Here is an 11,407-nt window from a genome sequence, read left to right on the forward strand (position 1 = left end):
CGCTTCCGTTGAACCCGGCTGAACTTTGCTTCTCCCGATATAGCGCTACGCCTTCTCTCTTCCGCTCTCTTTTCTTCTCTTTGTCGCCAAGCTCTCCACTGTCCTCGATGTCCGGACCGGACCCACTTACTCGGAGAATCTCTCTCTCTCTCTCTCTCACTCTCTTTCTCCAACGAGTTATAAACCTTCCACCACTGTAGACATCCCACGTCCAACGTTACGCCTCAACTACCTTAGCTTCTATTTATATCGCACAACGTCTATTAATAATCCTCGGCTATTAATAGTCCTGATTTTGCCGCGAGCTATCCATCCTCGTCCGGTGGACTCGGCATTCCTTCCGATCAATGAAATCATCCTTAAGGTTTTTTCGAGACGGATGATTAGGTTTTCGAGTCTTCCTCGATGCTTAGAAGGATAGCTATTTGTTTGTCTGCTTAACGCGAAAGAAAACATCTTTTCATCCGGGAGACGTCCGATGCATGTCCGCAACTTGCCATTACACGTTTGCACGTGTGTCGCATAAATCACTGAGATCCGAACATCGAACTGTGGGCGTCCAGACTGAATCGGACTCCGATGAAAAGGGTTAAGTTTGCGCTCTTCGATGCGGGAAGAACCTTGCTTGAATAATAAGGGACTTCCGAGTATCTGTTTAGATCCTTCTTAAGATCTTCAAGGTCTGCTCAATGGTTTATCATGGTAATGGAGTATATGACACTGGAGCAAAACTGTCCTCTTCCATTGTAGACGTCGGAGATTCCCAATAGAATTCAGAATTCTTTAGGAGTAGGAGGCTTTCGCTATTCATCTTGGGTCCATCGGTTCGCAATCGATATAACATATAGAGGATTAAATTAAAATTGAAGGAAAAGACGTAGAGTGGGATTTCCTCGTTTAGATTGGAAAGTGTCCGGAAAGGGCCCCGTGCATGGGATGGCTGAGAAGGGAACGCGACGGGCATGTGGGCATGAGGGTGAGAGGCCGGGCCGCCGCGCCGCGCCGGGGTATAGTATAGGTATGTACCTGCGCGCATAGTGTGTAGGAAAAGGGGCAGCAGTTAGCGCCAGACGTTCAAAAACCGACCGAACCGGCTGCCACCGTGAATTCTCCTTTTCTTCGCTTGGTCCTTTTTGCCGGAGCGCCACCACCATCGCCAAGCACTATGCCACCAAACCATCCACCATCCACCGTCGTTCATTCTACGCTCATTCATTTCAAGTTGCGGCGAGCGCGCAGGCCGCTCTTAAAGAGCACTCGCGCGCTGCTTTTTCTTTGCCTGCAAATTCCCAATGGCGAATATATGTATACATCTCGCGCTGATGAAATATAATTTCTAGGAAACTTTGCAATGGTATTAGTCGAATGTCCTCGCGCTATAGCCATTCATTATTTTCTTGCTGGAGCAGAAACCCTTTGAAGCTCGTTTCCGCCTCGCCACAAACGCGTCGAGGAGTTTTCGTGATTTTAAGGCGATTGCCACTGTGTATACGCGTATATATATATATATAGTTACAATCGAACGATATAAAGGAAGAAGCAAAGATGGATATCGCGTATAATGAATCCACTCTAGATCCCGTCGAATTTGCATGCGAGCCGCCTTAGATCGAACGAGTTATCGATTCGCAGGTGGCTCTGCCTCGGGGATTGCTCTCTCTTACAATACGATTTATTACGGTGGACCACCTGCTCGCAGAAATCTCAATCGGGCCGCCAACCGCCGGCCGCAGCGGCCAGAGCGCCGCCATAGCTGCTCCCTCGCTGACGGACGCTCCGCGCGTACAGGGATTCCACTCTTCTTCCCACGGATCTTCATTATTCTCTATAGCTACACATCGATATATATATATATACTATTTCTTCCGAAAGCATTTGCAAAAATCCTGGCTGCAATTATAACCGGGTCACCTCGAGCCTGAAAATTCCACGAGTATTCTCTCGCGCAAGGATACGTATTATATTGTATAGTCGAAAGGTATAAGAATGTTAGTGGAAAAAGATGCAGGGTTACTCTTTCAAGTTGCACGGGGGACAGCGCGATACTTTTGGCCGGCTTTCACAATTAAGGATGTCATATAAGGAGGCACGGAGGACCAATTAGAGAAGAATTCACGTGGCAGTAGATCGGTATCTGTGTTGTCGGTTCGTGGGCGAGCCGAGATTGGAAGCGCCTTGACGGATCGCTGTTCTCTCGCCTCGTTCCACGCAGAGTGCCATGCCGTCTCGGTCACTCTCGGTTCCTCCTGATGTCTGCGTACTCTGTGCATATCCCCGCGCGCGCAGGCCTTCCACTTGTTGATATTAAGCCCCGTTCACACGCGATCGCACCACCACCATCTAATTTTACTCCGATCCTCGGCACCGATAACCATTCGACCCTAAACTTGTGTGTATCTGCCACGCTCTTTCTTATATTATTCATTCTCTCCAATCGAGAAAAACATACTTATACGTATATATATATATATATAGAAAAAACCCGCTATTTCTACGAATAGAATGAACATGCGCGTATTCGCGACTAATTCTAACCTTGAGTAATTAACGAATCTCTAATTAAATCGATCCACACTGGCCCGCGATGTACTACGAGGCACGCGTGACTCCATCAGAGTTTAATCCCTCGCGTCGCGTTAATTGCGTGGAATTCATTTGGAACAAGGTTTCGCACCGTTGCTTTCCGACCACTATGTTGATTATTGTACACCTGCTCGACCTACAACCAATCTCGATTCCTGCGCGGATAGCTCCTTCTTGCGAATCGCGCGCCACGCTCTCTCTCTCTCTCTCTCTCTCTCTTCCCAATAGTTTATACATGTACGTGGTGCACTGGACACTTGAAAAAAAAAAAAAACTTGTCGTTGTTTTTACGATGCTTTCAGCCGATTGTTTGTCTCTTTGTAATATCGAGAGAGCTCGCTCGCAGCTCGTGTTTAAATCTTGCAGAGATAAATATATATCGTTTGAGAGACGCGATAGGTTTCCATGAAAATTTACGACATCTTTCGCGTTTCATGTTTGCTTTTGGGTTTTTCGGAAGCGATAGCCGCCGCCAAGTGGCTTCTCGCGTTATAAACCTTGCTGTATTTAACGTTGTTTCAATATGGATGAAGGAGCGTTTTAGACGAAAATCGCCGTTAGGTATACGAACGATCCAAGCGGAAAAGCGCAAAGGTAATTCTGCACGTATAGCTCTCCGCGTGCTAAGCCAAATTACCCTGTTCAGCGGTGAGAGTATGTCTGGAATTCAAGATGAAGCTCAATGAATTCTTCCTTAGCGAGAACAAAGGAGTTTATACTCCTTGTAAGTGAAACCTCTGAAATATTTCACCTAATCTCTTCTTTTTTATAAATTCACTCTTTCTTCTCTCATTTCTTTTCATTACAATCTTTCATTGTTTTTGTACTTTAGAATTTATCAGTCGATATTAACAGCTTTTTCTTGCTGGATTGGAGATTATAGATCATTTTAATCTTTACGCGTTGGCTCTCGTCAGTGTAGAATCTTTTTACAAGCGAGATTTTGGGTAATTGTGACAAACAGACGATATTTCTGGTAGTTGTTTACGATAAAGTTGTCGCGTGGAAACGTTATTGTCACTGCAACGAAACGGATCGCTCGTTATTTCCGAATTCCCGATAGAAATAATTAGGGAATTTTATTTTAATAAAATAAATCAGAATTCTTTAATTATAATAAATGCACGAAGTAAGAAAGTCGATATTTCCGCCGCAATCATTTTGAAGAAACGCTCGCGTGAAAACGTCTTCGCTGGTACGGGATGGATATCGTTCGTTATTCCCGAGTCCAGATCGAAATAATCAACATCTCGACGAGAGGCCCTAGTTAACGAGCTGCTAACGAGCAGCAATGTACCGGACGATTATCATAATCAATGACGAAAAAATATGGCGGAGCGTCGTTCATTCTCTTGGGGCTTTTCCGGTGAAGACAAAAAACTGTTCCATAAACAAAGAGAGGCCTCGATTCACCCTCCGTAAAGCTATAGTCTCCCTTGTCAGTCAGCCACGTTCTCCATAGGCTTTCCAATGATTATACCAGAATGTACTCTGGATATCCGAAGAAAATCGAGAGGAAACGCGGCTCGAGTCGCGGGAGAACAAAGTGCCGTGTCTTCGTTAGATGCAAATCATCCCTGGAAACCGTCCAAGGAGTCGCATAAAGGACGCACCTGAATAAAAGTCAATGCAGCTGCACTACTTGCGATCTCTGCCGTAGTTTTCCTTATGAGAGAAAAGCCATGTTTATATCTAAACGCAAACAAATGTTGTTCAGAGTCTTTGAGAACCTACGCGATTTTAAAAATACAAGATTATTAATTTGATCCGAACGATATAACAATCGAGGAATGTGGCGAAGAGTGAATAACGAAGTTTTTTGCGGTAACTCATCGAGAAGAGATTAAAGGGTATTTTTAGGGTACTCGATCTCCACGTGGCTTTGGAGATGGACAGAGCGAGAGGTAGGGTAGAAAGGGATTCCGCGATGAGAGAGAAAAATCGGGGAGGGAGAGAGGTCCCAACTCCGAATTCGCATGGGCGCCGGCGCCAAAGGACTTCAGTCGATAAACAGCAAGTTCGAGCACCCTCGTTGCACAACTCGGACCACCTTCTCGTCCCCTTCGATACTTACCAAAGTCCAATGACACGAAACACAACGGGGATACTCGCCCCGCATTCGTGTCCTTCGGGTTAAACGCAATACTTCCTCACGACCATATGTCCACTTGACAACCAATCACGAACACTCCTGCCATCCAAACCTACCTATATATGAATCTAATCTTCCATTTCAAGACAACTCGGCTCTTAATTCTTATGTATACATAGTGAATTTATATGCGCTCTCGAGTGTTAATTTTTAAATGTATATATTATTAGCCAGGATATTTTTACTTTATCCCCCCTCCTCTCGTACCAATATTATACAACTTTTAAAACAACTATTCTCACGACGTTCCCAGCGAGATTAGATTTTTAACACGTGCCTTTGATGATCGATAAAAGATTATATTAAATTATGAACGACGTTCGTAGGTATATGTATACATATATAGTACACGTGAAAGCTAGATTAATCCATAATAGAAACTCGCGTGTCAGCAGAGAAACATAAGAATTTGCAAATTACTTCGTGACACATATTTTTCAGACAAATCGTAAATCGAAATGCAGTTTTACGTCACTGGTGCAAAATATGCTCGAAGGGAATCTTGTTTTTAACGCGGTCACCGCAAATATGTGCGAGTAATCGATATTCTTGTGCGAATGTGTTATAAGATTTTAGATATTACATGCAATGCAGCGATTATTAAACAGTGTATATGAAAATTTTATACTCTCCACACAATGACACGAGTATATCAATATTACAATAAAGTTTTTACCATTATATTTCTCGGTATCACACCTGTGATGGAACGATCGTTTCGAATTATTAGAAAGGCTCGCTTCGTCAGAGTAGAAAGGGTAGAAAAATTATTATCAATAATTTGCGAGAATCGATTGGTTTGAATGCATGGGAAAAGCGTTATATATATATATATATATATCGAGAAGAATGGAGGGAAGGAATGAGAGGAAAAGAATCGATTCGGCTGGCACGTCCGGATGAAGACAAAGTGGGACCAAAAAAGTGCATCTTTGCCCGGAGGAACTCGCAGGGGCTGGCAGCAGGTAAACTGGATAAGGACCTCCGCTCCGACTCCGAGGAGGTGGCACCCGGGCATCAATAACTTTTCACGCTAGCTCGTGTACGTATATCGATTCACACATTCTCCGCTAGAGCCACGCTTCGACTACGTCCTCGTTCTTCTGAAATCCCTCCAGCCTGAACCTCGACACAGGTTATGACCACACGAGTACAAAAACACCACTATACTCGTAATATTACACCATGCTTATACTTTGTACAGTGCATTGGAAGGACCAACGAGTAAATTTATTCGGGAGAAATAATAAGAAAAGAACGCGAGATTCGTGTTAAAATAAGATTAAACATATCGGAAGCTTATCGGGGGAGTGAGTATACGCATATATGTGCATGAATGAAGAAAGGAGGTGTTGAAAATGAAATGCACGGGGCCACTGGTGGGAGCGAGAGTGCGAGGGTACTCGACGAGAAGAATATTCAGGTTGTTTCTCGCACGATGGTCGTCGAGGAGGGATCAGGAGAGCAAGAGTGGCGGAAGGGAAGATGGAAGCGCAGGAGAAGGGAAGGGGAGTCCTGCGGTTGGCACAAAGATAAACGCGCAAGAGCAAAAAGGAATGGACTGCAGGCGGAGAAGGAGCAGTCGGATGACTACTCGCAGCTCGCCTCGCCTCGCCTCGCCTTGGGGAGAGAGTATCGATACGATGCTAAAGGACGAAAGGACGAAACTGGCCGAACGTTCGCTTCGAAGATCACCGAGGACAATAGAGTCCTCTGGCAAGGATCAGAGGAACAGGACGAGAGGCTGGTATCCCATAGGGGACCGGCTGGTGTGGTTTCCTGTGCGATCCTGATTGGAGCACGAGGGGGTGGCCCTTCTATTCGGCACGCGGCTATAACAACGCTCCACCGCCTCGTTTAATACACACACACACACACACGCACAGACCCGCTCTCTACCCATATACATATGTACCTCGGTGCATGCGTATATATTGCCAGAGAACCGAGCAAACGCAATTACATTACCAAAACGTCGATCAAACTGAAAATGAAAAATTTCCACTTTTCTTACTCTCTTCCAGACTAAATTTATCACAAGAACTTCCATGTACGTGTCGATAGATGCTACTTTTTTCATGTTTCATCAATAATTTTGCGCTGACGTATATTTATACACAGCATTTATGTGTATGTCAGAGGGAATTATTGACCCTCGACTATACTTTATCGACGATTAATCGATGCTAGAGCAGAATGCGTATGCAGCAAGATAATGACGTAGCTTTCCATAGGGAATTACGTCACGTTATTAATTATTCATGCGAGCAGTACGCTCTTCGCAATAAACATCGAATCATGCGTATCGAGAGAAATGCCAAACGTCTTCCTGCGTCGATCGGCGGCATAATTTGCATGCTGTGCTTCGCTCTGCTCGCGATGCAGGTATAGGCGGCATAATGTGTCTTTCCTATATATATATATATATACATACGGCATACAGCGTACATTATGTAGCTGCAGTGTGTGATTCGACGACGAATTTGTCTTGAAAGAAATCTGGCATGAATATTTTCGTCAGGATCGCTCAAGGTCGAGCTGCGTCGAAAATCCGGTACGAGTCACGAGTAATAAAGGGGCGTTCTAATGAATCCGGTTAACCTTAAATACGAACGAGTCCCTTTTTATCGGCTCATTCCCCGGACGATTCGACGCGCAGTCACGCAATTGGTTGTTTCGCCTACGCGGCCTGGGACCTGCTCGCTGGTCCCCCCCCCCCCCCCCCCCACCGTCTTTTTCTCCGCTCGAAAATCACGCGAGTTCCACGCATCTCGCGCGAATTTCGACGTAGGCTAATTACGCTTTGCATCGAAAGCAGACGCGGTAGCCGCATTGAACGAAAACGAGGAGAACCGTGAAGCGATGAAAAAATCGATCGTACCTCGCGATATACCACTCGTTACAACAACGTCATTATAAATATGATTTTAACGAACAAATATTTCTCATCTGTCTTCATTTTAATACTGAGATTACATTTTTTTCATATTTTAATTATATGTATATATAATGCTTGGAATAATGGAGAGTCGACTGGCGAATATTTCGAGAAATTAACAAAGGATTCGTGTGTTGGCGCATAGTTCCTCCTTTTTTGCTTTATTTACGTGTGGGAGAAACGTACGTGGAGTATCGACCAGAGCCACGAAATATATAACTATCGGGGAAGTTGCGGGAGATATTAATTAAAAAACGGAGCTTCGAACGCCTGCTGAAAGCTTTATCAATAATTGCTCGGCGTTATCACTTGTAAATGGAATTGGGAGTACTAAGTGCAAAACGAAAAAGTGTTTCCACCAGTGAGAATACTCGTGTTCTCCGCTGTGAAAGCTGGTTTTACCTGCACCAGTGCAATAATTTTCTCTCTCCAACGACGCGACGTTTCTAACAAATTTACAGAAACGCCCTCCCGGATCTATCGATCGATTAAAAATACTTTTCTCTAGTACTATGCTTAACAGGACAAATTTGATAATCCTCCTTTAATAATTGGACAAATTTGTAATATTTCTTCTCGCTCACCAATAACGACATTTGTAGCTTTGTATGATTCGAAGAGGGTTTCCAACAATCCCAACGACGCTTGCAACAATAATTCTGGGCAAAGGTCCTCCAGGATCGATTGGTCGATTAAAAACACCCGAGCCTTATACTTCTGTTTGTTCTGCACTATGATTGACATACAAAAAAAAACACTTTCTTTCTCTCTAGAAATCAAAATACCTTGCGATATTTAGCATGAGAAGTAGAAAATTGAGCAAAAAATGTCTTCACTCGCGATTAATTGAATTGGCAAGACTTATAGTTGACACAGAAAAATACGTCCACCCCCAGAAATCCAAATAGCTCGATATTTGGTAGAAAAAAGAGAATATTTAGGAAAGATTGAATTTGTAAAAGTTGTTCGCGCAAGGAATAATGACATTTGCGCCTTTATCAAACGAAGCGGGCTTATACAACTCTCGGAACGAGCGCAACTTTATGGAAGCTGATAGCACGATGGGAGCACGTGGGTGTGACGATTCATTGCTGGCATTGTTATTCAGTGTCGTCGATAAGGCGTGAATTTGTAAGCAGCATAACGCGAAACGGGCCTCCGTTATCGATTGACTCGCACCACGCTGACTTATCAACCGTGAAACGGTAGTTTCACCCATGAAGATGGTTACGAGAGCACACACATCGCAGCTCCGTTACCGAAAGTCCATGCGAAACCTCGAGAAAAATATCGCGAAACGGTCTCTCCGAGTTCCTATATTACGATCTGCACACATGGAAACCAATAACAAACCTCGAGCGTCCTCGTAAAATTCCCACATACGGATAAGAGAAGCATCCTTTGTAATGTATTATATTGGAGGATCGCCAGTTTGCGGCTGATTAGGGCTTGATTGCAACATTTTTCTAAATAATTATTTCCCCTGCTGTGTAAAAATTCATGAAGAAGAAAAGAGGAAAAATGAGTGTAATATATACACAGTGGAGCCGAGACAATTGTGAGCAAAGGAAAATCCAAAATGGCGCCAAGAGAGAAGGTTGTAAAACTAATGGCTATATATGTTGAGAGAGAGAGAGAGGCACGCGAGAGACAGGTTCCCATATTGTAGTTGGTGGAGGAGTTGAGAAAGTCGTGCAATAAAAGGCTGGTAGGCGCGGCTGTGCTCCTCTGCTCGTTCGACGCTTCGTCGGATAAGATAAACTCTCCGATGGCTCATTCGTCGAGTGCCAACGGCTTCCGGCGGCCTCTTCGGCCTAGGACACCCCCTCCCCCTTTACACCGCCTAATCAATATATGCCACGAGAAAATGATTCACCGATCACGAGGCTAAAAACATTGGACCTTTCGATCAACACCACTGAGATCATTCCTGTCCCATTTCCAGGGATTTCCTATAAAAGCGAAGGTCGTTCCATACTGATTCCTCCTTCTTTATATATATATATACACGGCAGCATATACCTTCGGAGGATTCCAAAGGGATATTCAGCTTCAAAAGAGAGGGAATACATTATGCTCTGGCTGTGCGCCAAGAAAATCGCTCTATGGCCAGCTCAGCTTGTTCGGCTTTGTACCTACGCTACGTCTCTTGCGATTTTATGAGGTCGCACGGAACGATCATCCTATACTCCTATCAAAAGCACTTTGCCTGTACCCTCCCCACCCCTCCTTCCCCTATCGTCGAAGAATGCCATTAAAAAACGTGAGTAACTCACTCTCCCCCTTCCTCGTCCGCTCTCTATTTTTATTATTATTATTTTAAGTTTCACCTCTCAAGCTCGATAAGACGACAATGCAATAGGCACGCCGCAAGACACGGTGGCAAATTTGCAAATTTGTCCAAAGGGATTAAGCGACCTTGAAAACTTGATCCCGTAAGGTTCGTGTTTCCTTTCGTGTCTCGCGTGTCGCTTTCATTAATTTTAATGGCAAGTCCGGCTTCTCCCATTCCCTCTATTCCTCCTTTCCTTCCTCGCCGCGTAATCCAGAGAGGTTAGCACAGTACCTACTACGTCACACCTCGGCGCTCTTCAGCAACGAGCTTTTGTCCTTGAATCTCTTACTCGCGTCGCCTCGTGCAAGGGTGCAACTATATATGGACAAATATTTACCAGCTTTTACTATTCTCCTTCCTCGCTATATGTTATCTTTAGCTGAACAATTTCCACGTGACGATCGTCTCGACTCATCAGCGTCCACTGCAAAATACTCCAAATATTTATCGTTTCGATAGAAGCTTGAATTTACAACCGAAGGAAAATTTCCATATAGGGTTGTGGGAAGAGATTTGTAATTTTGTATTTTTCACGAAAAGCTTATAAGGAGATGTGTTTCAAAGTTTATTTGAGAAGGTATAATTCAACGTGGTGCTAGGGACACAAATACACCACACACATCTGGGCCGATATTTGGGTGGGGGAAATTTCGTACATATAAGTGTCCATAGCGAGTAAGCTGCCGGAGGAAGCAGAAGAGATGCGAAAGAAGCGCTGTATCAGCGGTTATCGCTGAATGTCGACGAGAGGAAGCGTCGGGATCTCTGGATATTTCTCTCTCGACGTACCAACGACTGGCCGCTGCCGGTAAAACCGGTTTTTTTATCCGCACGCAGTATACGTATGCACTCGTAGCGTTATACGTCCGGTGTCGGAGGGAGGAGGAGGGGGGGGGGGGGTGACACTTGGAAAGAAGAAAACACAGTAACTAATGGCGCGTGTCAAACTACGTGGTAATAAGTTTGGCATACACCTCCCCTCCCCCTACCTCTTCTTACCACTTTCCACACAGTCCGCAGAGTGATTCAATACTCGAGTCTGTGCGAGTGACAATTTTCTAAAAAATATATGTAATGACATTTAATTAAACACTTTATATCGATTACTATAATAAGTAAGCGCAGATTATTAACGTATACCTCGAGACTTTTGCCACGTGGCCTATCCATTGGCAGATAAAACGAGAGGAGAGATTAAGCATAGTTGCATGCACACACGTAATGTTCTATCTGCATCGCAGTATCCACCATTTCGAGCAACCACCATAATATTAATGGCATGTTTCCTAAAAAAGATAAAAATACAGGCAGTTTCAACGCGAATTTGCGCCACGACTGATAAGGACTAATGGAATATTATCGCAACATCCATTTTCAAAATGTAAGACTCGAAAAAATC

General features: G+C 44.2%; 1 protein-coding gene across 2 annotated transcripts in view; it reads right to left on the reverse strand.

The window, feature by feature from the left end:
• The window catches only part of LOC136780982 (ras-related protein Rab-37-like), a 62,152-nt gene extending 53,669 nt beyond the window's left edge, over positions 1 to 8,483 (reverse strand). The window contains exon 1 of one of the 2 annotated variants that reach the window (XM_066739613.1): positions 8,258 to 8,483. In XM_066739613.1, the coding sequence (XP_066595710.1) occupies positions 8,258 to 8,269 (12 nt within the window). In that variant the 5' untranslated portion in view covers positions 8,270 to 8,483. The remainder of the gene's footprint in view (positions 1 to 8,257) is intronic. The other variant, XM_066739614.1, reaches the window with a different exon arrangement.
• Positions 8,484 to 11,407: the final 2,924 nt, after the last annotated feature.

This window comes from Prorops nasuta, unplaced genomic scaffold (assembly GCF_024137725.1).
Source record: "Prorops nasuta isolate Cenicafe-Biocafe unplaced genomic scaffold, Cenicafe_Pnas_1.2 PNAS00021, whole genome shotgun sequence".
Taxonomy (NCBI): domain Eukaryota; kingdom Metazoa; phylum Arthropoda; class Insecta; order Hymenoptera; family Bethylidae; genus Prorops; species Prorops nasuta.